At 38.8% G+C, this 22,777-nt stretch overlaps 1 protein-coding gene across 10 annotated transcripts in view; it reads left to right on the top strand.

The window, feature by feature from the left end:
- Window positions 1–4,563: 4,563 nt before the first annotated feature.
- cxxc5a (CXXC finger protein 5a) overlaps window positions 4,564–22,777 on the top strand; it is a 316,967-nt gene continuing 298,753 nt past the window's right edge. For 4 of the 10 annotated variants that reach the window (XM_039773823.1, XM_039773815.1, XM_039773825.1 and 1 more), the window contains exons 1-2: window positions 6,177–6,425; window positions 17,364–18,277. In XM_039773823.1, the coding sequence (XP_039629757.1) occupies window positions 17,498–18,277 (780 nt within the window). In that variant the 5' untranslated portion in view covers window positions 6,177–6,425; window positions 17,364–17,497. Of the gene's footprint in view, window positions 4,875–4,935; window positions 4,975–5,924; window positions 5,947–6,176; window positions 6,430–6,458; window positions 6,652–16,739; window positions 16,761–17,363; window positions 18,278–22,777 lie in introns of those variants that run through there. The other 6 variants (XM_039773817.1, XM_039773819.1, XM_039773820.1 and 3 more) reach the window with 6 other exon arrangements.

Consider the following 22,777-nt stretch of genomic DNA (forward strand, 5'->3'; position numbering starts at 1 on the left):
GCAGAGGGATTTTGTGTAAAACAGGAAGAATGCAGTAGCTTGGAGAGAAGAAAGGTTGCTGGGGGTCATTGTGTAAAAAACAGGAATGCAGACAAGCTGTGAGAGGACAGGAAGAATGTGGTCAGTCTGGACTGTGTAAAAAACAGGAGCAGTCACTGTGAAAAATATGCAGGCCTTCGGAAAGAAGATGAGGATGGGGTCTGGGCGCTTTATGGACTTATGGTACAAAGGCCAAAGAAAGTGGCAGATTGACTTAAGAGTGATAGAAATGGTTATCTGTCTGTGTATATATGTATCAATCAATCAATCAATCAATCTATCTATCTATCTATCTATCTATCTATCTATCTATCTATCTATCTATCTATCTATCTATCTATCTATCTACAGTGTATGCAGTGTCAAAGCTGAGAATAAGGCAGCATCCTACTCATCTTGAGTAGTTCAGTTCCTCACACAGACACCCTGTCTCATTTTCTCATGCAGCGACTTGGGGAGTCACGGCTCTTGGCAGTTGTTCTTGCTTTGCTGCAATACTTTCCGCAGATCTAGAGGGAGGATTGCCGACTATTTTTGGCAAGATCGTCTCTGAACCATAGTTTATAGCAGGAAACTGATTTTGGGAGTAAAGGTGCTGGTAGCAATAGTGTTGGGGGGTTTTGGGACACAGTCTGGATAACACGAGATACGGCTAAACCAGGCACTTTGCCAGTACAAAAGAGGCAGCCTTTCCCTCTCAGGGATTAACGAGCAATGCGTGTCAAAACTATTCATGGCAGCGCTGTGAGGGAGTGAAGCGACCATTGTGTGGCGTTATCTTTCTGCCTGCGTTTTTTTCTTTCTTCCTTTAACTAGCCGCGGCCACGAACCGCGCTGGTCATAAAATGTGTCACCGCCGTTGTGCGTTCAGTGAAGCTGCACGTAGCCACTGCTCAAGATTTAATATGCAAGACAGAACGACGTCAGTCTTCGCGGTGCTTGGACACACTGATGTATTCTCACATCGAAGCGCCGATCCGTTACTTTAACCAGATGACACTAATTTAATAAGCCATTCATACATGTCCTGAAAAGGGAGACGTGGTATATTATTAGCGTCTATTTTTCAATCCTCCTAACAATGACGACATAAGCGAACTTTTTCTTGGTTTGTGGGAACTTTGCTTAGACGCCGATGAATGAGAAGCATGTATGAGCAGTTAGTGTGCAATACGCCACAAACTCACTAGATGGCGCCATATCAGGATGAGAACCAAAACGCAATGGAACGATTTGGGAAACCTCGTGCCTCTATTGAAATGTCAACCTGTTCACCTTACTAAAGTAGCAATAAGAAAATAGTGTGGAAACGAAAAATTGTACAACAACGCAATATAGGTTTACCCGTTATAGATTAATCCGGGTAAACTGACTACACTGACGGATGATTAAAGTAGTTGCATGTGGGATGATTTGTTGTAACAGAAATGGGGTGATTAAAGAAGTCTAAAATATACCAAATCGATTATCATGAAGCTTGTTTAACTTGCGATAGAATGACTGACACAACAAATATATTTCTTGGTTTTCGTAACCGCATGTATTATCTCATATCTTGTCAACAGCCATAATTACTCTTTCTTTTTCGTGTTAGTTTTCATATTCACGTTGATTAATTGTCGTAATGGAATGCAATTGTTTCTATGTCTGTTTTAATTGTAGTATATCAGCTGATAACCTGGGATTTGGTAGTTGTTTGCGTCGCAGCACATGCACACTCGGCTAATACCACCTTATGCGGGTCACAAAACCACCAATGCTGGGTTTGGAAGGCCTTTATTACACTGCCTGCAAATTTAACTTGTAAAACTGAACAAGCAACTAGATTTGTTTTTAACTGTGCATTGCAGCTCCCATACAATAAATAGCCACCCATTGTATGAATGGCCACAACACGTTTTGGGATGTGAGAGGAAACTCATTAAAAAAGTGAATATGGTACTGCTTTTGCGCTGACGAGATTTGGATCCGATATTCAGAGGAAAGGTGTGAAGCAGCAGCAGCACCAATCGATGGCGCCAGTCGATTTGTCCTCATTGTCATTAACCCATATTTATGCTGATTTCGGAATGATTTCAACGAAACAAACAAAGTTAGGTGTAGAAAGTCTGCGTCACCCAGAAAACATATGCCTACCGCGGGTAATTTTTTATTATTAAAAGAATATTACTTTACATATACGGGAGCACAGAAGTGAAACGGCTGATAATCATGTAATCACGATATACACAGTGACAGCAACGGATTTTCAAAGCTAGTCTTGACACATTAATTTAGAGATGGATACAACATAATTTTAGAAAGTTCGGAAATATCAACTTACAAATGTGCTATAAGCAAATAATTTGACATTAAGGTTTAAAATGTGACGAATTTAAGAAAACGAATCTGCGTGCAGCAAGGTAGCTAAGGGGGGAACTGGAAAAGCCTACCTGGACATGAACAGGGCTGGGATTTTTGTGGGGCAAAGCCGATTACAATATTAGCCAAGTGCATTTGAGCTGTAAACTAATGAGTGCTTCCCTACGGATGCAACCCCCACTCCCCTAGGACTTCCTGCTGATCAATCAGCAGTTGAAGTGTAAACTTCGTAAATCCAACAAATCCACAGGCCATATTGCCAAAAAGCCCCTTCTTGTTTCAGGGTCCTAATCACTACCCAACCGCGCACTTCGTTGCTGCTGTATCTGAAGTAAACTGCAATGAACATAAAAGAAGAGTTGACAGAGTTCTCTATGGTTTGCTTTAGAAAAAAAAATAAAATGCCAAAGACGACGTTTCAGTTGCGGGTACAGTGGGTTTGTTTACCTTCAAAAGCTAGAAGAATATATAACGCTTTTATTCCCGGTCACTAAACTAAATCCAGAATTATTTAGCATTGAACATCCCAGTAACCTCACAATAACAAATTAACTGTTTTCCGAGTTAGAAAACATTAGCTCCCCAGCTAGCTGTCTATTGTGCCATCACGTTTTAGGAAGCCTTCATAGAAATTACACTTTATTAATGCACACTGCTGCCAGGGACGACGCGTAGTCAAGACAAATAAGTCGCTTTAAGGGACAGGTTTTAAATAATTCAAGAAGCCATACACTTGAAATTACGTGACCGGTAAATCGTGTGTTCGCTGGGGATTGGAAAGTGACTCCAATACGGCCATTTGAAATTAGCTGCGGCGTCGGTGAGCACGGGAAAAAAAACGGTTTTACCAACGGCGTCTTTCACTTGGAAACTCAATTAAAAATCCAGCCACCTCACGGAGTGCGGACGAGACGCTGTATTAAAAGATAATGTCGCTTATTTTTAAAGCCCTCGCTGTCCATTCTGATTGGATTGACAGTCTTACCCTGTTTTCTCATTAATTTTATTCTACACTGCCTGATTTTATTTTTATTAAAATATTCACCATTCAGTTCAGTGGATTTTAAAATAGCTTTCATAATTGGGGCATGATCATATTATCATTTATAATCTGTGACCGATTTATCTTTGTGAAACAAATCCCTGAAAGACGACTAAATGAACAACAGAGGCTCTCCTAATGAGTTTGCAAAGCCATCGTGCCATTGCAGTAATGGGATATCGCGTACTACTTGCCAGATTATTCGCACTTTAATTTTTCAAAAAAAAAAAAGTAATGTGAGTGGTTTAAAAGTATTCCTTTCTTTTCGAAATAAAGCCAGAACTGCGCGCTGACTGAAGACTTTCATTACGTCTCCGGTTTTTAGCAGCTATGCAGGATATTTGCTGGTTAAATGAACCTGGCCACTTCCTCTAATACTGATTGATGCGCCGCCAGGGTTACAGAAGAATCCTTCTTTTCCCAGCAAACTTCACAGATCACTCATGCGCCAGACTTCGTATTGTCCCGATTCAGTTATGTAGCCAAACCTGCAAGGAGGTATTAAAAGTGAAGAAAACGAAACGACGTGATTTAAGTCTGTAAACAAGAACGACAGACTTCTAGAACTAATTATAGCACGGAATACATTTTTCTGCACGAGCAAGACAAACTATTTTGATAGCCACCCTAAATTTCGGGCATTCACCCAGTTGGATATTTACGTAACGAACCACATTCGACAGTATTTCCATCTTCCCATCCTTCAGTCTTTTCAATATTGACATCAGCGTCATCCTTGAAAACGGATTACAGGTTTAAGCAGATAAAATTTTCCGAAAGTTTTTTTTTCGCACTAGCTTGGTTAATTATTTGAGATATTCTTGCGTTGTGCGCCTCAAAAATCACTTGGTCTATGCTTAAACCATAAATGCTAATATCGCAGCAGCAGAAAGTAAACTTGATGCCGATAATAATAATTGTCACTATGAATCGGTAACTGTACGACTACACAATAAAACAGTGTGACCTACTGTGAGCAGAGCCGGTGTCAGCTAGAGAGAGAGAGATTGACATAAGTGTGTGCGTCTGTGTGTGTGTGTGAGTGCGTGCCGCCTGGCTGGTGGTGCTGCTCTGTGCTGTTTGTTATATTTCCAGCTCGGAGCCTCAGTCTGTGCAGCTCGATCGATTCTCATTGATTGTCCCTGACGAGCTGCTCCACTTTCCAGCCAATGTCAGCCTGTCTGCGATCGGGAAGGAGAGAAATGAAGGAAAATCTCTGCCGCCCTGGCGGTGTCATTTCCACACACTTCAATTGGCAGCCTGCCAGCACACAGGGCAGCGGCAAGAGGTGGACTGGACTCTAATGGGAGGGAGAGGGGAGCTGGACGAGCCCTGCGTATCTATATGGCACACTGACCAGTGGCATCATTTTTTTTATTGGGACCTCATGGAAAGCATAACTGCGCGATCCCCGATACCCAGGGAATGCAATGTAGGGACAATTGCCACTTCATATACAAATACTGCTAAGTATTTTTTATGTTGTTTCGTGTCTGAATTGATCAAGGTATCCTTTAACTATTTTCAAATCGGTAGGTAAATATGACGCAAGACAAATTTGCCGATGTTTCGGGGACTGTTACAAAATACAGCGGTGTCAACGTAATGACACTAGGACAAGTGTTTGTGCTTTAAAAATAAACTAGATCGAATAATTTAGCTGCTTTCGGAGGTAGTAGCAACAGCTAGCTAGGTATTCAAGTATTGATGTCTCATGAATTAAAAAAATGTCAGTTTAGGTATGTGTTAATTATAAAGAGCAATAAGGGACGGTCGCTACAAAACAACAAGAGTACTTTCTGAAACTTTTTTTTATTTTATTTTTAGTGCTAGTATAACGTGGTGCACGTTAAAGTATAAGTGAAACCCGCACAATAGCAGAACATTTTAATTTTGGTCATTCTTCATTGTAAAAGTGACACCTGCGTTTAGATAATGTGTAGTTTACACAGCCCGGTGCTGAATATTTAAATGCCAAAAGATTTATATTCATAGTTAAAAGTTGCCGATTGACGGAAGATGCTTATGTGAGAAGTTGCGTAGGCACAATGCTGCAGAAGAGCCGAATATTACCGTTTAACCTAAGCTTTGTAGTATACTCATTGCGTATTCTTAAACTGTTGCATAATTCTGCATAATCAGGCATTTAAAGTGTGTATTAAAATTGCGCAAACAGAACAATATACCGATTCAAAATAACAGTAGTTGAATACACGCAATAAAAAACACATTATTAATATTTTCGATTTTTATAATTATCTGCAAATCGTTTGACAGATTTTGCCTGTCGCGTTGTCCTTTCAGGTCCAAGCAGCCCCGATATTTCTGCTTTGTAATTCATTATCAACAACAATGTGTTAACTCCAACTTTGTTCTTAAAGAGGTATGACAAACTATTCAGTCTGATTTGTAGGGAAAAAAAATCAGTATCATTGATAAAACGGCGTGGAAAAGAAACAGACGGAATCCCGGGGAAAACTCGTGGTCAAGGAACTGTAAGTCAGGTGAGCAAAACACAAAAGCAATATAAACACGCACATACACCCATCGTTTTTTAATGTTATTACCTTTAAATAACACTTTTAGATGATCAAGAACACAAAATTATATAAAGATGTTTCTTATCGAGCTGCTTTTTTTTAATGCCCCCCGGCCCCCCCAGCTGGCGGAAAGTCCAGTTCGGTTTTTACGTGAAGCTCCAAAAATCTATGAAATGTGTTTGCATGTACTTCCAGAGCGATCAGGGATGTAGAGGTGGGTTTGCAAGAACCGAAAGGTTGGAACCCACTCGCTTTGCCTTCAAGAAGTGCGTTTTACGTTATTTTCTCATTCCAAACTCCTCGCGTTGGCTTTGTGCGAGGGTTTGAATATCTCCGTGGGGCGACAAGCTTTTTTCTGTCTTTTTGACATCAGTCTTCGTAGCTGCAGCTGTGAGCGACGGACTGGACTGGCAGATCCCTCCCCTCCGCCTGAATCGCCTTTGGTAGGTGCGAAAGAAAAGGCCCATGTTTGCAAATATGCAGATACATTGAAAGGGGGAATCACAGTTTGTTGAAGTCTGCGGAAAGTTGGGATGTCATGTTCATAACGAGCAAGTTTTGAGAGAACGGCTTCATGGTTTTTTTGCTCAACCAAAGGAGCCGTGGTGCTGCAAATATTGACAGGGCACTGCAGACATACTGGTTTCAGATCACTGAGTCTAGACAAAGGTATTATGATTATTTGCTTAAATGTTTATTGTTTCACGCGCCCGGCGAACTGCACCGAGTGCGTTCATTCCAAAGAGAATGGCAAAAAGCCGCGCTGTTATTTCGAACCATTGTTATGTGCATGACTGCATGTTATCTCCTTTACTTACGGTCCTTATTTGATACTTACAGTGCTTATTCGAATGACGCTTTTTTTGGAATAGGTGCTAACATTACCTTGTTCGGCTTGAGAGTGAATGCAAGTTTTAATGAGTTAAAGTATGTGCTTCTGTAAAGTTAACAGTTGTTTGTGACACGTACTGGAGTGAAAACATTAATTTTAGTAAGCGCGTAATGATGTGATGACACCGAACAATGAAGAAGCACGCTTTGAACCACAATAAGCAGAAATCCCTAACGTCCCGATTAAGAAAAGGGACCCGATCCGATCTGTACGTATACAATTTGTTGCATTATTTTATTTTTTCCTTTGCCTGCATTTTCTTGATTTGTGTTGTGGAGGAGCGGCTAAATCCCCGTTGCGCTTAGAAAGCCGAGGTCAGGAGTGATTGATGACTGAAACGCTCAGCGACCCCTCATTATTGCCGCAATCTGGTGCTGGTAGCGGCGCTGGCAGAGATGCTACGGGCACCTCACTATTAGAAGTAGCGCTATTATTATATCCAGTACGAGACACTGCGGTGTTTCGTCACGTTATGATGGATGGCAGAAGAGCGGAGAAGTTGCTGGTTGAACAGTTTGGTTAATCAGAAAGTTGCTACGAGCCTCCGTGTCTCTAGTCATCCGGCGCTTTTCTCTCCACTTTTTTTTCCTAATGAATCGTAGTTCAGATTGAGGAACGCGAATTAGAGGCGAGCAACTGCAGCATTCTTTGTGGTACCTTAGACAAACAAAAAATGAACCCCTGCTGTAAAGACTCAGGTGTTCTTTCATCAAAGTCTTGTGAAACGGGAAAAGCTAACAGAACCCAGCAGACAGTGTAGAGGTTTCTTATTGCCGCCGTGATAGATTTTTGAATTGGGTGGGGCGAGTGAACCCGGTGTAAAGCTCACCTTTCACATCGGCAAGCAACCCCCCCCCCCCAGTCCCGACACCGCCGCCTGCCCACTGTGCGTTGCCGCCCCTCCCCCTCCCCGAGGCCCTGTGGTCAGTTGTCATCTGGGGGGGTATGGGAGGGGGTCGACGAGAACTCGATCTTTGCAGCATGCTGAGCCGAGATAACCATAGCACTGAACAAAAGAGACCCCGATTTGGAGTAAACAGATTGCAAGAAGCCAGCGATTAGAGTAGCATTAGCTTGGAACGGTCACCCTCCCTCCCTTCTGCACCCCCCCCTCCCCACACCTCCCTCCCGCAGACTCTTGTGACACACACGCACACCGTGAGACTCGACGGCTGTAAAGCCGTAGGGGCTGCTCTTCCAGAAGGAACTGATCCGTGACACGACCCGAGAAGTGACAAATAAGGCCCTTTCAAACGACACTCGGGGTTCCTGAGCAGTTGCATTACAATAACACCACTAGAGCGATTTTAAAGATAGCGTTTCATTTTTCTCAACGCAGAAATATTTTAAAATTAGGTAAAATAATGTACACCTGCTGGATTTACTTGGCAGTCATCGGGCAGTAATAGTATTAGTAATAAAAACTTGATCTTTTGGGCAGCGTTATTAAACCCTGGAATTTCCATTTGAATGGATGATCAGAAAACAAAACAGAGTAGTGCCAGAAGCTGCTGACTTTTGGCTCAGTTTGTAAAACTTCATACAGTGCAGATAGATAACATATACTGAAGTATCAGTACGTATAATGTATGTAATATAGGAAAAGAAACAAATATCATAGGATTTTTGAAATCAAACACAGCCTGAGTTATAGATGGAGAACCCAATTCAGGGATTCATGTAAACGTATGGTAATATATTTTGTACAAAAAGTATATTATTAGGTAAAAAAGTGATGAAACAGGTAGAACTTTGACCCCATGACTCATGTGTGTCAATGTGCTGTTTACCTGTCAAGTCACTGGAAGACCAATAGTATCCAGGCTGTATTTGATGTAAGGCAGGAACCAGTCCTAAACATGGTACCAGTCTGTCACATGGCACACTTTTGGGCTCACTTACTCTTACTTGCTGTGTTGCAGTTTAGAGTCAGCAGTCAATCTAACCTCATCTCCAAATCTAGGGGGAACACCTGAGTAGGCAGGGAAATCCCACACAGAAACAAAGAGAACATGCAAAGTTCATGTAGGCAGTGACCATGCCAGAATTTAAACCTGATTTCTTGGATCTGTGGGGCTGCAGCAGAGTTTTTCTGGCCCCAACAACATTCATATTCCTCACATTTCATCCAGCAGTTCAGAAACATATGTTTGGGTTGATTTGCAAATTTTAAAGTTCCCTGGTTTGATTGAGAGGTTCCATCAAGTGAGCGGTCCTGCCTTCTCCCATTGCTGCTGGATTAGTCCTTGGTTTCCTGCGTCTCTGAATGGGATAAGCGTTTATGATAAAGGATGTAATGAACATTGTGATATTGATGCTGTTGATTAATTTAGATTCATTGATTTTCTGAATTTGTTGTAGCCATTGTGGAGTTAGTGGTAGCTGACAGCAACAGGTGCAAACCAGGATCCAGCTGTAGACAGGGCACCAGTCCATCACAGGGAATACACATATAGACATATAGTCACTCACACAGAGCAAATTCTGTACTAGCAGTTATCTTGACACGTGGGAGAAAAGATGTATACTGAGAAAAAAACCTTCAGACATGGGCTGCATATGCAGACACCACATAGACAGTGGCCATGCTGGGAATTAAACTGTAGTACCTGTATCTACTGTATGTTGCATCGGTGTAAATAAGTGCGTTACCATGGTGCCCTGAATAGATAATGAGTTCAATTTAAAACAATACTTTAGGATGTTAACATTTGCTTCCCCAAAACACAGTACTGCAAAACAAATTTGAATTGGCTAGTTCTGTTGATAGCATATTTCTGTATTACATACTTAAGTTTGTGCATACTTTAAAAGCTGAAATGGTTTCCCAAATTCTGGACGAGGAATAAAATTGAACTTGCAGGAAAATGCAAATGTTTAAAGTTTAACTCTTGTTTTGCTTTTCTAGGGGTTGCATGGTGGCACATTAGTTAGTGTAGCAGCCTTACAGGTACAGAGACCTAAGTTCAATTCTTGGCCTGGTCACCAAGTTGATTTTAAACATCCCCCCATCTCTGTGTATGCTGTCTTTGTGTACTTAGACTTCTTAGACTACATTCCAAAAATGTGCTTGTATCTTGCTGGCTCTAACATATTTGAGCCAGTATGACTTTCTGTGTGATAATGACAGATTGCTGTGCCATTCATATTTTATTCCTGCTTTAACGCTGATGCAGTCAGGAAATTCTTTCCAGGTCCAAACAGAAAAAAGTAGAATTTGAAAGTTGGTGGATGAATATGAATTGCTTTGTATATTTGTTTGCATCAAAGGAAATGCCTTTCATTGTTTCTTTGCAGTTGCTGTTTTCAGATATTTTCTTAGGAGCAGTTACAAATAAATTAGTTTGTCTCGAACAATATTGCAAAACATAATTTACAAAAGCACTAATTTTGAATAGATTAAGGAATGACTCAGTTCATCATCCTTACACTTTTTGTCTGGTACTGCACTCTACAGTGTGTTAATTTAACGCTGTCCTGCACTGTCTTTGAAAACACACCAAATGTGAAGTAATGTGTTTAATAACAACAACAACAACATTCATTTTTCAAGTGTTGTAAATTTTGCTTAATCTAAATAAGTCTTTGTGTTTTCATAATATTAAAGACAGGTTGTTGCACAATATAATTCATTTGTGTTTATCAGAAGAACAATCTTGATTCACCAAAACAAGGGGATCTATGTAACTTACTTCCTGGAGGGCAGCAAGTTCTTCTGTTTCTCATTAAAATCGGAACTGTCAATTAGCCCAGTTGTTTGGTATTTCTTGTACTTCTTCAGGTCAGAAATACCTTAAGAATCTGGATTTCTTTTTTGTACATATAATCAAAGTAATCTTCTGCAGGAGTCTGTAGTAAAAGTGTTGCATGAATATTATTTCAACACAGAGTGGCGTAGTGTTGCAATGGTAGTGCTTCTGTGTGATAGCTACAGGGACCCGTGTTCAATTCTTGATCCTGTTTGTGTCTGTGTGGAGTTACCACATTCTCCCTTGAGTTAGTATGGGTTCTCAACAGGTACTCTTACAGTTAGGTGAAGTAATTTTTGGGGTTGTTTGTGAGCGAGCCCTGTAATGGTGTGTTAACTTGGTAAGGGCTGGTTTCTGTGTAGCATTTAGTACTGTGAGAATAGGCTACGACATTCCAACATTCCGTAATGGAAGAGACGGGTTCTGAAACACTTTGCTTGGATAATTCATCATTTATCTGGGTATCTGAGAAAGTCCACTATAATGAAGCTGTAAAGCATCTTCCGTCCATTTTTTAAATGCTACTCCATTTCAGAGTTAGAGGGACCTGTTGATTGATCGGGGTCAGGTCAGGTGTCTGTAGCTGTGTGAGTACTGAACTCAGCTGATGTCCTTTACTTTGCTTTCTGCCTCACCTGAAGTGAGGATGGATGAGTAAAATTAACTCTAAAGATGACATGTGACTTAGCTTTAGGCATGTTAGATATACAAGGAGATCATTATTTAGAATAATTCTTTATCTAGAGCAATGTAATAGTGCAACAAATATGACAAGAACCATACAAACACTTCTATTCAAACACTTCAGAAGAGTCTAAAGATATTATAGTGTTTATTTGTTTGATGCTTAGTCCATTTTTAAAGTACTAGTAGTTTTATACCATATGTACCAAGACTGGTTATAACATTCTAGACCCATTTTATTCTATTTGAGAGCTTGGAACAACGCACTCAGTTAAGTAAAAAGTAAATAGAATTAAATATTACAAAAGCACAAGTTAAAAAATCAGCCCTGGCTGGGACACCATTTTCAGGAACACTCCTGCACATAGTTGTTTGGAAAATATAGTGTCATCATCAACAGTCAGAGTAACAAAATGTCTTTGGATTGTGGATGGAAATCAGAATCTTTATAGCATGGACAAAGGGATCCTAGATAAGAATCATACTGATTAGGCACGAGAATTAGAACTGATTTTACGCATGAAATCTGACTTCTTTTACTACTACTGTATAAAGTAATTTGCACTTCTCTAAAAAATGTGCTTTCAGGTTTTTTTTTGGGTATGGCTTGATGCACGTAACTTGTTTTCTTGAACTTTATTAGTCTTCACATCAAGATTCAGATAAACTGGATTCTTCTCATGAAGGTTAAAGATACTGAAATAAAATATCAGTTTGCTTTTATCAAGCCTCTTCTAACACAATTAATAAATGAACAAAATCCTATTTTAACTTTCCCTATCTTGCGACAGGAAGAGATGTAGCTTGCCATCATTACCCTTGGGCAAGCTCTGCCGCCCTGAAAGAACACATTTCTAGACGCCTACCTCGGATGGCTTAACTCCCACGACTGCGGCCTTCCTTTCTTTCCGTTGACTTTTTTTTTCTCAGTTTTTTTTCTATATCAGGCAACCAATAATTCACTAAGCCTTTTTAGGCATTGTAGGAAATCCCAAGAAATGAAAAGAAAAGTAGCTTTTGTAGCTTTTGTCCATTGATGAGCTTTATTTGATTTATTTAACAATGCATTAATAAATTAGGAATTTTTAAAATAATACGAGGAAGGTGATTTTTTTATATTGTGTTGTCATAGTTCTTTAGTATTTCACCTGTTGAAGATCATGTATATCAAAGGTGGAAAGAGAGCATCACTTCCAGTAACATTTTTGGAAGCATACTGTACATATGATTAAAGTATAACATCCCTGTGCCTGGCTCATTGCACCATTCGTAATACGTTACTGCTTTAGTGACATCATCTGAAATGATTGTTGTGATTTGTGCTGACGCATCAGGGAATCACAATGAAGTCATATGCAGTCAGGTGTTTTATTAATCGGCGCCACTGAGCAGCTCAAAAAATTTGACATGCAGGGAGACAGATTTTGCCGCTGTCAGTAAAGATTCACGGCCCTGCACAGACTTGAACAGATGTCAACATCTTTCCTGTTTACAATCATGCCAAGGTGTTTTTACGTTAAAATCATCCAAAGCTATCAAAGCATCTGCTGTCATTTTCTGCTGTGATGCAGTTGTGTTGATTAGACTATTAATCTGCCATTCTTACTTAGGCTCGGTACATCCTAAAAGGTGAGACAGGCTGGATTAAAATGTTGTAGTGGTATTAAACGCTTAAAGTGTTAGCAATATTTTTCATGAAGGGGAGCTGTTTATTGATTGTGATAAAACACCCAATATAATTTGAGAATCTCTGCAGATACTACGTACAGTATATAAAGGTTGCAAAGTTTTCTTAGGTAGTTTTGTGTACAGCGTGTTCGCAAGCCAGACTAAACAAGTACCATAAAGTGACTTCGCTCTGAAATGTGCCATTGTACAATATCCTTTCACAGCTGATTTTTATATGTTTGCATATTGCCGGTTAAATATTTGAAAACCTGCCACGAACTGGGTGCTGGGTTAGTTCTTACCCTGTGGCCAAAGCTGCTGGGATAGCCTCCAGCTCCTAGAAATCCTGTGGTGAATGGAAGGAGTTCAGAAAAGACAGATGGATTTGAAATCTAATATAATAAAGTAAAATACTAATATATTAGAAAAATAAGTAAAAAGTTGTAATTTCATTGTTGTCTCAAATGTAATATCTTAGTGATGTAGGCACGGATTTGAAAAATGTGATCAATATTTTAAAATCAATGTTTGAGTATGAAACGGAACTTAGTTTTTCAGATTTTTAGATAACAATGAGAAAATCTCAGTATGTATATTTCACTTTCATACTTTATGTCTGTATGTAAGAACGGTTGTAGATCTTCAAGCACTTGTGTTGACAAATCAACATGCATGAGTGGGCTTGTTGGAGTGGTGGGGCAAGAGGTGGAGTAGAATTTGTCCCCATTAACTTTTTGGAGGTGCTATGTTGTGATCCGTTTTAGTGTGCCGTGGCCTTGTATCATTTTTATCGTGACTTCAAACGCTGCCCTACTTCCCCCTGGTGATTCAGCACTCTCTAATTGCAAATCTGGCAACGCCACAGCTTTTAGAGCTAAAAAGGTGCTCACAACAAGTTTTGTGGTGCGGCACTTCATTCTTGATTTATTTTGTAAATCATTATCTGAAAGAAATAATTGAAGCTCTGCTCTGAATTTAAAAGATATTGTATTTTCAAATTCCGATCACCTTTTTCAGTGACCCTTTATAATGAAAAGTTATTTAAAAGAACAGTGAAGATGAGGTTAATGAAACTGGTAACAGCTTCCCAGATGGTTCAAGTTTTTGGTGCACTGAGTGCTTCACAAGTACTTACGCTATTTCACTATACTATATGTAGATCAACATGCATGTAGATGTCTTTAAAATAATGAAATCTGAACATAAATAACAACTTAGGAGCATTAATGGGATAATGTGGTGATGGAGAAATGACTCTGTATTAATGGAACAGAATCTGTAACATTTGGTTGTTAACTTTGGAGAGTTGTGAACAGTGACTACTAACTAGTGCATAAAAACACTTGTAGAGAAAGATATGCATTAGAGTTGATATGTAAAATGGCAACAACCTTTTAGAAATGTGGATAAAAATGTTTAGCAAAACATTGTGTCCAATAAAGTATGTCTGAACTTAAAGACTTCCATCCATCCATTACCCAACCCGCTATATCCTAACTACAGGGTCACAGGGGTCTTCTGGAACCAATCCCAGCCAACACAGGGCGCAAGGCAGGAAACAAACCCCGGGCAGGGTGCCAGCCCACACACTAGGGACAATTTAGAATCACCAATGCACATCTTTGGACTGTGGGAGGTAACTGGAGCACCTGGAAGAAACCCACACAGACACAGGGAGAACGTGCAAACTCCACGCATGGAGGACCCAGGAAGTGAACCCACAGTGCCACCATTCCGCTCTTGAACACATCAAGGTAGAAATAATTAGGAGTGAATCAAATGAGGCCAATAGAAGACAATATGCACAGATGCAATATATTATTACATTGGCAGATCAGAAAATAGAAAGAAGAGCCTAAGTAAAAGCTTTGTTAAGAACAGGTCCTTCAACTGCAGATTGTCTTTTCAGTTCCTGCCCACATTCTGTGTCCTGCTTATTGAGGTCACATTGAAATGTACAATAAAAGCAGGCAACACAAAACAATGTTTTCTGATGTTTAAGGGTTTAAGATGTTTAATTCCAATAAGTAGCTTCTGCTACTAAGTTACTTCAACTTAATTTACTGTTGTTACGTTTCTAACCATACCATCAGATCTTTTAGGTTTTTCTTACGTAAAGTGAAAATATTAAACCATTTAAATCTTTTTAGCTCATAACTGTCAATCCTGGAAGAAGTCAAAGGTATGCACACCTGGTTTAATATAGTAAGAAGACTAAGTATAGTGTGCCTAAGTAGGAAGAAACAAGAAAGGCAGCGAGTACACTTTGTTCACTGTGAGTGTAAAGATGATCAAAACCTTATAGATCTTTAGACTCAATCAGCATCAGCAACTAATGCAAATTGGTATATCCAAAATGCTTTGCACTTGATAATTGTAGTGCTAATAGTGATAAAGAGTAATTAAAATGTGCACTACCTGACAACACTAATTTATTTTTTCTTCTAAATGTCAATCCAAAGAGTACAAATTGGTCAAGCAGTACAAGCACGTTTCAGCATATACAGTATATTCTGCTTTTATCTACTGTAAGTTGGAGCACTCTGGTGTCAAGTAAGGACAAAGGCCTATAAACATGAATGAACTGCAAAGTACAGGATGTGTTCAAGAGTGTAAGAAATAAATAATCTTTAAAGACAGAACTAGGATCTAAACAGGTTATAATGTAAAAGGCATTGTGGTTGGATTACATTTTAAGGTTTTAACAAGTTTCAGTTCCTAACAAATTGAGTACTGTTCATAAGAGAAATTAGGAGAAATGTTAAACCCTTTCCCAATGTCTACTGTATGTCTGATGTCTTCTACTTTTGTTTCATTTAATTCAGATTATTTTATATTGTAATGTGTATTGCCATGCAGTAGTGCTTATTTTGAAAGTCACTATACAGATACCCTTTTTTCAAAACCCCAAAAAGTATATCTTTCACTTTGCCGCGGTAACTATATTCTGTTTTTGATTATTTCTGCACATTTAATTTTTTTTTTTGTCTTCCATTGTTCATAGTCCTTTTTTTTTTTTTGGAAAGCGCAGAGTGACTATCAATGTGTGTTTCCACAGCTGTAGGGGTTGACGACACAACGCTCGGTTGATGTGGTACTCACTGTGCCATGAATAATTACTTGAAACATGCTAAAAAGGCAGAATTTGTCTGCCAAACGTCTTTCTTTTCCAAATCTCGGAATAATTATACATAGATGTTAGTTTGCATGTCATTAAAAAAATGTCCACCCCAAGAAAAGGCTGTTGTGGATTCTTTGTAAGGGTTAACGTCTTCCTCAGAAAGCACACTCCTTGCTATGCTTGTTCTCACCAGAGCAACAAGAAGCGGTAAAAAGAGAGAGAGAGAGAGAGAGAGCCTTCTGTCACAGCTCAGTTATCTTGCAACATGGGTATATCGATTCAAATGATGTGTAGAATTAGAATAATTTCTGCCCAGAATTGGCTGCATTAATTTTAGTCCCGTAGTCGGAAAATAGTTTTATCAACCAGCCAAAAGCTAACCTGAAAAGGATAGTTTCTACATTGAGCGCAAAAAAAAAAAATCTGAAAAGGTTAAATAAAGGGGGAGCATGCATTCTTGTGCATTCATGCGCACTTTATTCACTGTGCTTGAGTGCTTGACCAGTTGGCTCACTCTTGTCCCTCTCACTCTTGCCCAGCTTTTTTCATTGCTGGTGAATGTTGTAGCTTTCAGTTAAAAAAAACAAAAAACTGCTCTTGGTGTTTAGCAACATTTACCTTTTTCAAGACAAAATGGACAGGGTTTTATTTATTGTGTTTTGAGGTAAGTTTTGAACTTACACCCTGGTTTTACCTTTGTCAGTTGTTTTAGCAGCTGGGCCGGCGATCATAGTTGTAACATTATTTTCTTTTATGGGATGTCCGTTCAGCAGCTTTGACAATGTTAGCCCATTGTCCTGTTGGCACGCGCATCATAATGCACCTGTGTGTAACACTGAATCTTTGTCCGAACAGTTTCTGTTGAAGAGTTTCTTAAAATTTGTAGTAAATTATGAAAACGACATTCTCGACTTATGTTTTTCTATGCCAAAATTGTCTTTTGCATTTTATGCATGAAGTATGGCCATCTGTCAAATTCATATCCTAGAAAGGTAGAGATTCGTCTTAGCTGGTTTTCGTCTGGCGGCTGTTACTCCAGGTCAGATCCGTTGAGTGGGTTGCAAGTTGCTAGACTTTAGTCACGGTCACATTATCTTTTCATACTGCTTTCATTTAAACAGACTGTGCTGTAAGAAAAATAGCTCCTCTGTGTCTCACGATGGCTTTATCAACCCCAAGCCTGTTGCTAAGTGTCCCCAAACTCTCATACAATAATATGATTTACACGCAGAGCATTAAGAACTGTTTCTTTTCTTTCATTTTCCAGCTCCTTGGATAAAGGATGCCCATTATGTCCGACATTTAAACTGGAACCGAGGGCTTTCCATTTAAGAGAGCAATTTGTCAAAAGCAGCCATTGTTTTACCTGCAGTTTGAATTACTTGCCTCGAGTGTTGTAACATGTCTAACGGTCATCAAGAAGAAAGCAAAAAAGCAGATGCATTGGACAAAAGCAACGGCGAAGACGATCAGACCACCACCACAGAAAGGAGAAACCGGAGTGGCATAATTAGCGAGCCTTTAAGCAAAAGTCTTAAGAAGTCCCGTACGTTGTCACAGTATTCCACAGTTGGCACTGCCAGTTCTCTAAATGGACAGCTACAGAATGGAATGACTGTAGGTAATGGAAGCGAGACAACCTCGGCTAAAAGTAACTCTACCTCCTCGACACACAAAAACATCTCTCAAGTGCTGAACAAATTGGACAGGGCTGTAGAAGTACCTTCAGAAGGACAGAATGGTTTACACTTTGCCCAGGCTGCGGAGCTTCTCAAAAGGGCAGGGGCAGAACATGTCCTTCTGCCTAACGAGCAAGGAGCGGGTATCGGTGACATCGAGTCTGTCGGTGTGACAGAAGCAATGAACAGTCCTGCTGATTTTCCTTACATGGGTGGCTTTCCTTTTAATCCCGGCCTTTTCATCATGACTCCCGCTGGCGTGTTTTTGGCAGACAGCGCACTGCACATGGCTAGTTTGGCAGAGTACCCGATGCAGAATGAATTGGCATCTGCCATTAATTCTGGGAAAAAGAAAAGGAAAAGATGTGGGATGTGCCCTCCTTGCCGCAGACGGATAAATTGTGAGCAATGCAGCAGTTGTCGGAATCGCAAAACAGGCCACCAGATTTGCAAATTTCGAAAGTGTGAGGAACTTAAAAAGAAGCCTTCGGCTGCGCTGGAGGTAAGCATCTTAGAGCAGCTAAAGTTTCACTCTAGCTGACCCCCAAAAAGGTGACCTTGTAAAAAGACAACAATGACTTCTTACTGTCCACAAAACAGTGCCTACTTTTGTCTGCTTTGCAATCAGCTGATCACATTTCTTTTATTTTTCTTTTTCACATTTTAGCAAGAACTCTTTTCTTTTGGCTAACTTTTAAATATTTCTCAAAGAATTTGAACCGTTCACTCCCTGTATGTGGTTGGTTTTTTTTTATTGCCGTGTGTACCAGCTGGTTATAATTTTCCAGACCTATACATGATGTATGTGTATGTGTTAACGTTGTTAATATTATGGAGTTAGAGTATGACATGTAGAAGTCTGGACCTTTGCACTTTGTTAGAGTCATTAATGCTGATTTGATGCCAAGTGATTTTCATAATTTCATCTTGTTGCTACTGAAGCAAATACAGGACCTGAGACGAAATGATGAAAATTTATGCTCAACTTGTTTGTCTGTACTGAAAGCATTTCTCTCCAGTGTGTGCCTGCTTTTTTATTTTAAAAATTATATATATTTTCACATGTATTTTTACAAAACTGAAAGGAAAATGAGATTTAAAGAGTGGTATTTGATCAAGAGCTGATTTTGATTAGAACATAAGCCAAAAATGTGGTGCTCATCCCAGAGACCCAATACATTCTACAATGCCAGTGGCTTGCTCATTAAAACCAATTACATACATTTGAACCCTAGGGCAAATACATGTTTAGTACGGAGAAGTCTGTGGTCTTTGGAGGTGGTGGTGATATAGGGGGAAGTAAAATAGAAAACTAATACCCAGGGAGTCTCAGATCTACACAGATGGCTTAAAACTTGTTTTGGTTGCTTACATGCAAGCAGATGGCAAAAAGAAAAAAAAAAAACCTCGGCACTTTTAAAATAAATGATTTGGCTTTCCTCACTAGCCCCCTCCGCCCCCCTCTGGTTCTTGTGAAATCACTGGGTTACAGTGCTGTCTTAGAGCTCAAACAGATAGCCTGTAGAGGGAAATAATGACTGCTCTTGGCCATTAGTTTTAAATCCTGTTAATTCTCACAGCAGACCCTTCTTAACATACTGCCCAAGAGGAAATGGTTCAGAGATCCACCAACTGCCATCATTTTTATTCCTGTGGGAAGTGGTCATTTATGCCTGGATATTTAAAACATTTTTCATTTATTCCATCCATTTGATTACATATACAGTACAGTATATGCTTTGAAATGTGTAATGTGCACGTACAATTTAAGCAAGGTGGCCCACTGAGGGACTGCACTAATAAATGGCCATTGGTGGTGAAAATAAATAACGGAAAAGCCTAAAAACTAGCTAGCAAACAGCTAGGTAAACAGGCTTCTTAAGTCTTAACGAAAGGACTGCAGCAGATTTGCACTGTTGGCACCCAATATGCACATTTCTTGGATACTGAAATAGTATGTAAGGTTTGTGTATGATCCATGGCTACATCATACATTTTCATGGCAGTATTTTGCACCACTTGTACCTACTTGTTGTGCTTTCAGTAAAAGCCACACTTAGCATCCATTTAACCTATGCTAAGTACATTCCACACATTTGTTGCTTATGCCAGCATACTTGCCCTTCGTATTGTATTATATATTACAGGACAGAATGATTCTTTCTGAAGTGGTTATGCTTTCTATGTATATATATATATATATATATATATATATATATATATATATATATATATATATATATATATATATATATATATATATATATATATATATATATATATATATATATGTACAGTGTATAATATATATCCAACTATTACATTGATAGATTGTGAAAAAGCTTATATGTAAAGTGCAAATCAAGTTTCATGTATTTTCTAATAGTTTGGGTGCCAGAAGGAAATTCTTATAGCCAGTGTATTTGGTTACAAATGTTCGGTTTATCATGATTGTGTAATAGTAATTGATGTGGAAGTTAACTTGGCTTTTTAAAAATCATTAGGTGATTATATGTACATTTCTAGCAGTTTCTTTTTTTAATAGTTTTAGAATCATTAAGTGCATTCAGGATCAGTTTTTACCACAATAAATACTTTGTTCCATTTTTGTTGATGTTGCATATTGTTCTCCTAGTCTACAGCTATGGAAAAAGAATTGAGATTGTTTAAAGTAAAAACAAAGCATTAACTTCCAATTTCTGCTCAGTTCGCTGATTTTGATGTAGTGAATGAATTGGTGCAAGGGTGCAAACTTGATCCTGGAGGAGTTTAACTGCTACAAGTTTTCATTGCTGTTAGACTCTACCAGAAGCTGATTGCTTTTCCTTTATAACTCATTAAATGATTTCTGTACAACTAAAATTATAGTGGAGTGTGCAATTCATTGTCCAATGGATTTGCGAGTGAAGGATTTAAGTAGTTTCTAAAATGGTGGTCATGCCAGAAGGTAAAAGTTATAGGGTGCCTCCTTCCAAAAACAAATCATGGTAAAACATAACAGAAGACTGTTAACAATTACGACTTCTTCTTCTTCTTTCGGCTGTTCCCATTAGGGGTCACCACAGTGGATCATCTTCTTCCATATCTGTCTGTCCTCTGCATCTTGCTCTGTTACACCCATCATCTGCATATCCTCTCTCACCACATTCATAAACTTTCGCTTAGGCCTTCCTGTTTTCCTCTTCCTTGGCAGCTCTGTCTTTAACATCCTTCTCCCAATATGCTCAGCATCTCTCCTCTGCACATGTCCAAACCAACGCAATTTCGCCTCTCTGAATTTGTCTCCCAACCATCCCAACTTGAGCTGACCCTCTAATGTACTCATTTCTAATCCTATCCATCATCGTCACACCCAGTGCAAATCTTAGCATCTTAAACTCTGCTACCTCCTGATACACTAAAAATGTGGATTTACAATTTAATGTGTCATATTTCATTTCGATCATACTCCTGGTCTCGGTGTTAGAGGCATACATACCTGTAAGAATCTTGTAGGATTGGCAGTACCCAACTCAAACTGTTGAAGCTTAAGATGGAATTTTACCACTTTGGCCAGGAATGAGGCAGATTCTGGATGAGAGCAGGATGATTCAGGAAGTGGGTAGGAACAATATTGAAATTTATATGCACTGCTCTCTATTTGATATTTTATTCATGTGTATATGCAAATGTTTGATCTTCACAGATTTGATTACCTATTTACAGTATATACACTACCACTATTCGGGTCACTCAACATCACAGACGTAAAACAGTAGCATTTCATACAAGGGTTGTTCAGTGCAGCTGCATCATGTTTGGGGATTGTGTGTCTCAGATAATTTGTGACTCTCCCTGATGTAGAGCATTTGATAATACATTCTAAACCTAATGCAGATAAGTAGTGATCTACCTGAGGCATTTGTAGAAAGCAGACTTTTCAAATAAAATGTATTTTATTGGAAAATAATCTCGACACTATCTGAACAACAAAAATTAAAAGAAAACACTGAGCCATTTTTTTGCAGGAATTGCACAAATGATATTAAATGATCTCCCAGCTTATACAATAAATACTTTTTTGCAAGAATTATTGTTTTTTAAAATGGCACTAGTCAAAATTGTAATTAAGAAGGAAAAATGAAATAATAACTAAAAATAAAAGTCACTGTTTTGTTTACTGAAAAGTGATTCAGGCTCTGTTAAATGGATTGCACTTTGAAGCATTGGAATGATTTCTTCCTGCATATGCAGTAATCATTGTGACAGAATATGAAGTGTCCATGATATGAACTTTAGGTTTCTGCTTTTACGGTTTCTCAGTAGCTAACTTTTGTTTTAATCGCCTTGTAAATCTGTAAATAGCTTTAGGCTATTTTTTAATCGCAAGAGATGTCCTTTCAGCCATTGAATTCTCCATAATCAAAATTCTTCAAGGACTAAATATTAATTTTCTTTTTTTTTTGTCCCTACAGAATTGTTAGCTTGTAATAAAATAAGTTTAGTTGTGGTCGCATGACTGAGGTTGGTTTTGATTGGAAGCAATCTGGTTGTGCAAATTCATTCATACAACTTTCACAGAAACAAAATAAAATTTTATGAGAAATAATATTACGAATTTGTTAGATGTTTTTCTGTGCTATGTTGCACAGCTTCTTCATTTTTAAATCAGAAGCAAACATTTTAAGTGCAGTTGTGTCTGTTTTCTTTTTTTTTTCCAAAAGTTATTTATTTTTTCTGTGTGCTCATGAAAAGTATGATTTGGTGTCTACACTAAAAACCTAAGAGAGGATCAGAAAACAACATATTATATAGAAAGAAACACAAATTATTGTTTTTATTACTGCAAATGTTTGAAACTTTCCCTACACCACAAACAATAATAAATCGTAAAGTTCTTCCGTTAGCCACAAAACTGAGCCACATTTTTCATGGGTAGCTGACAAGATTCTTTTTTTCACTTTTGCTGCTTGTTGCTTTCTTGAATGTCACTTCACGGTCTTTGATCCAGACCTGTGTTCTT

This window comes from Polypterus senegalus, chromosome 13, assembly GCF_016835505.1.
Source record: "Polypterus senegalus isolate Bchr_013 chromosome 13, ASM1683550v1, whole genome shotgun sequence".
In the NCBI taxonomy this organism is placed as follows: Eukaryota; Metazoa; Chordata; class Cladistia; order Polypteriformes; family Polypteridae; genus Polypterus; species Polypterus senegalus.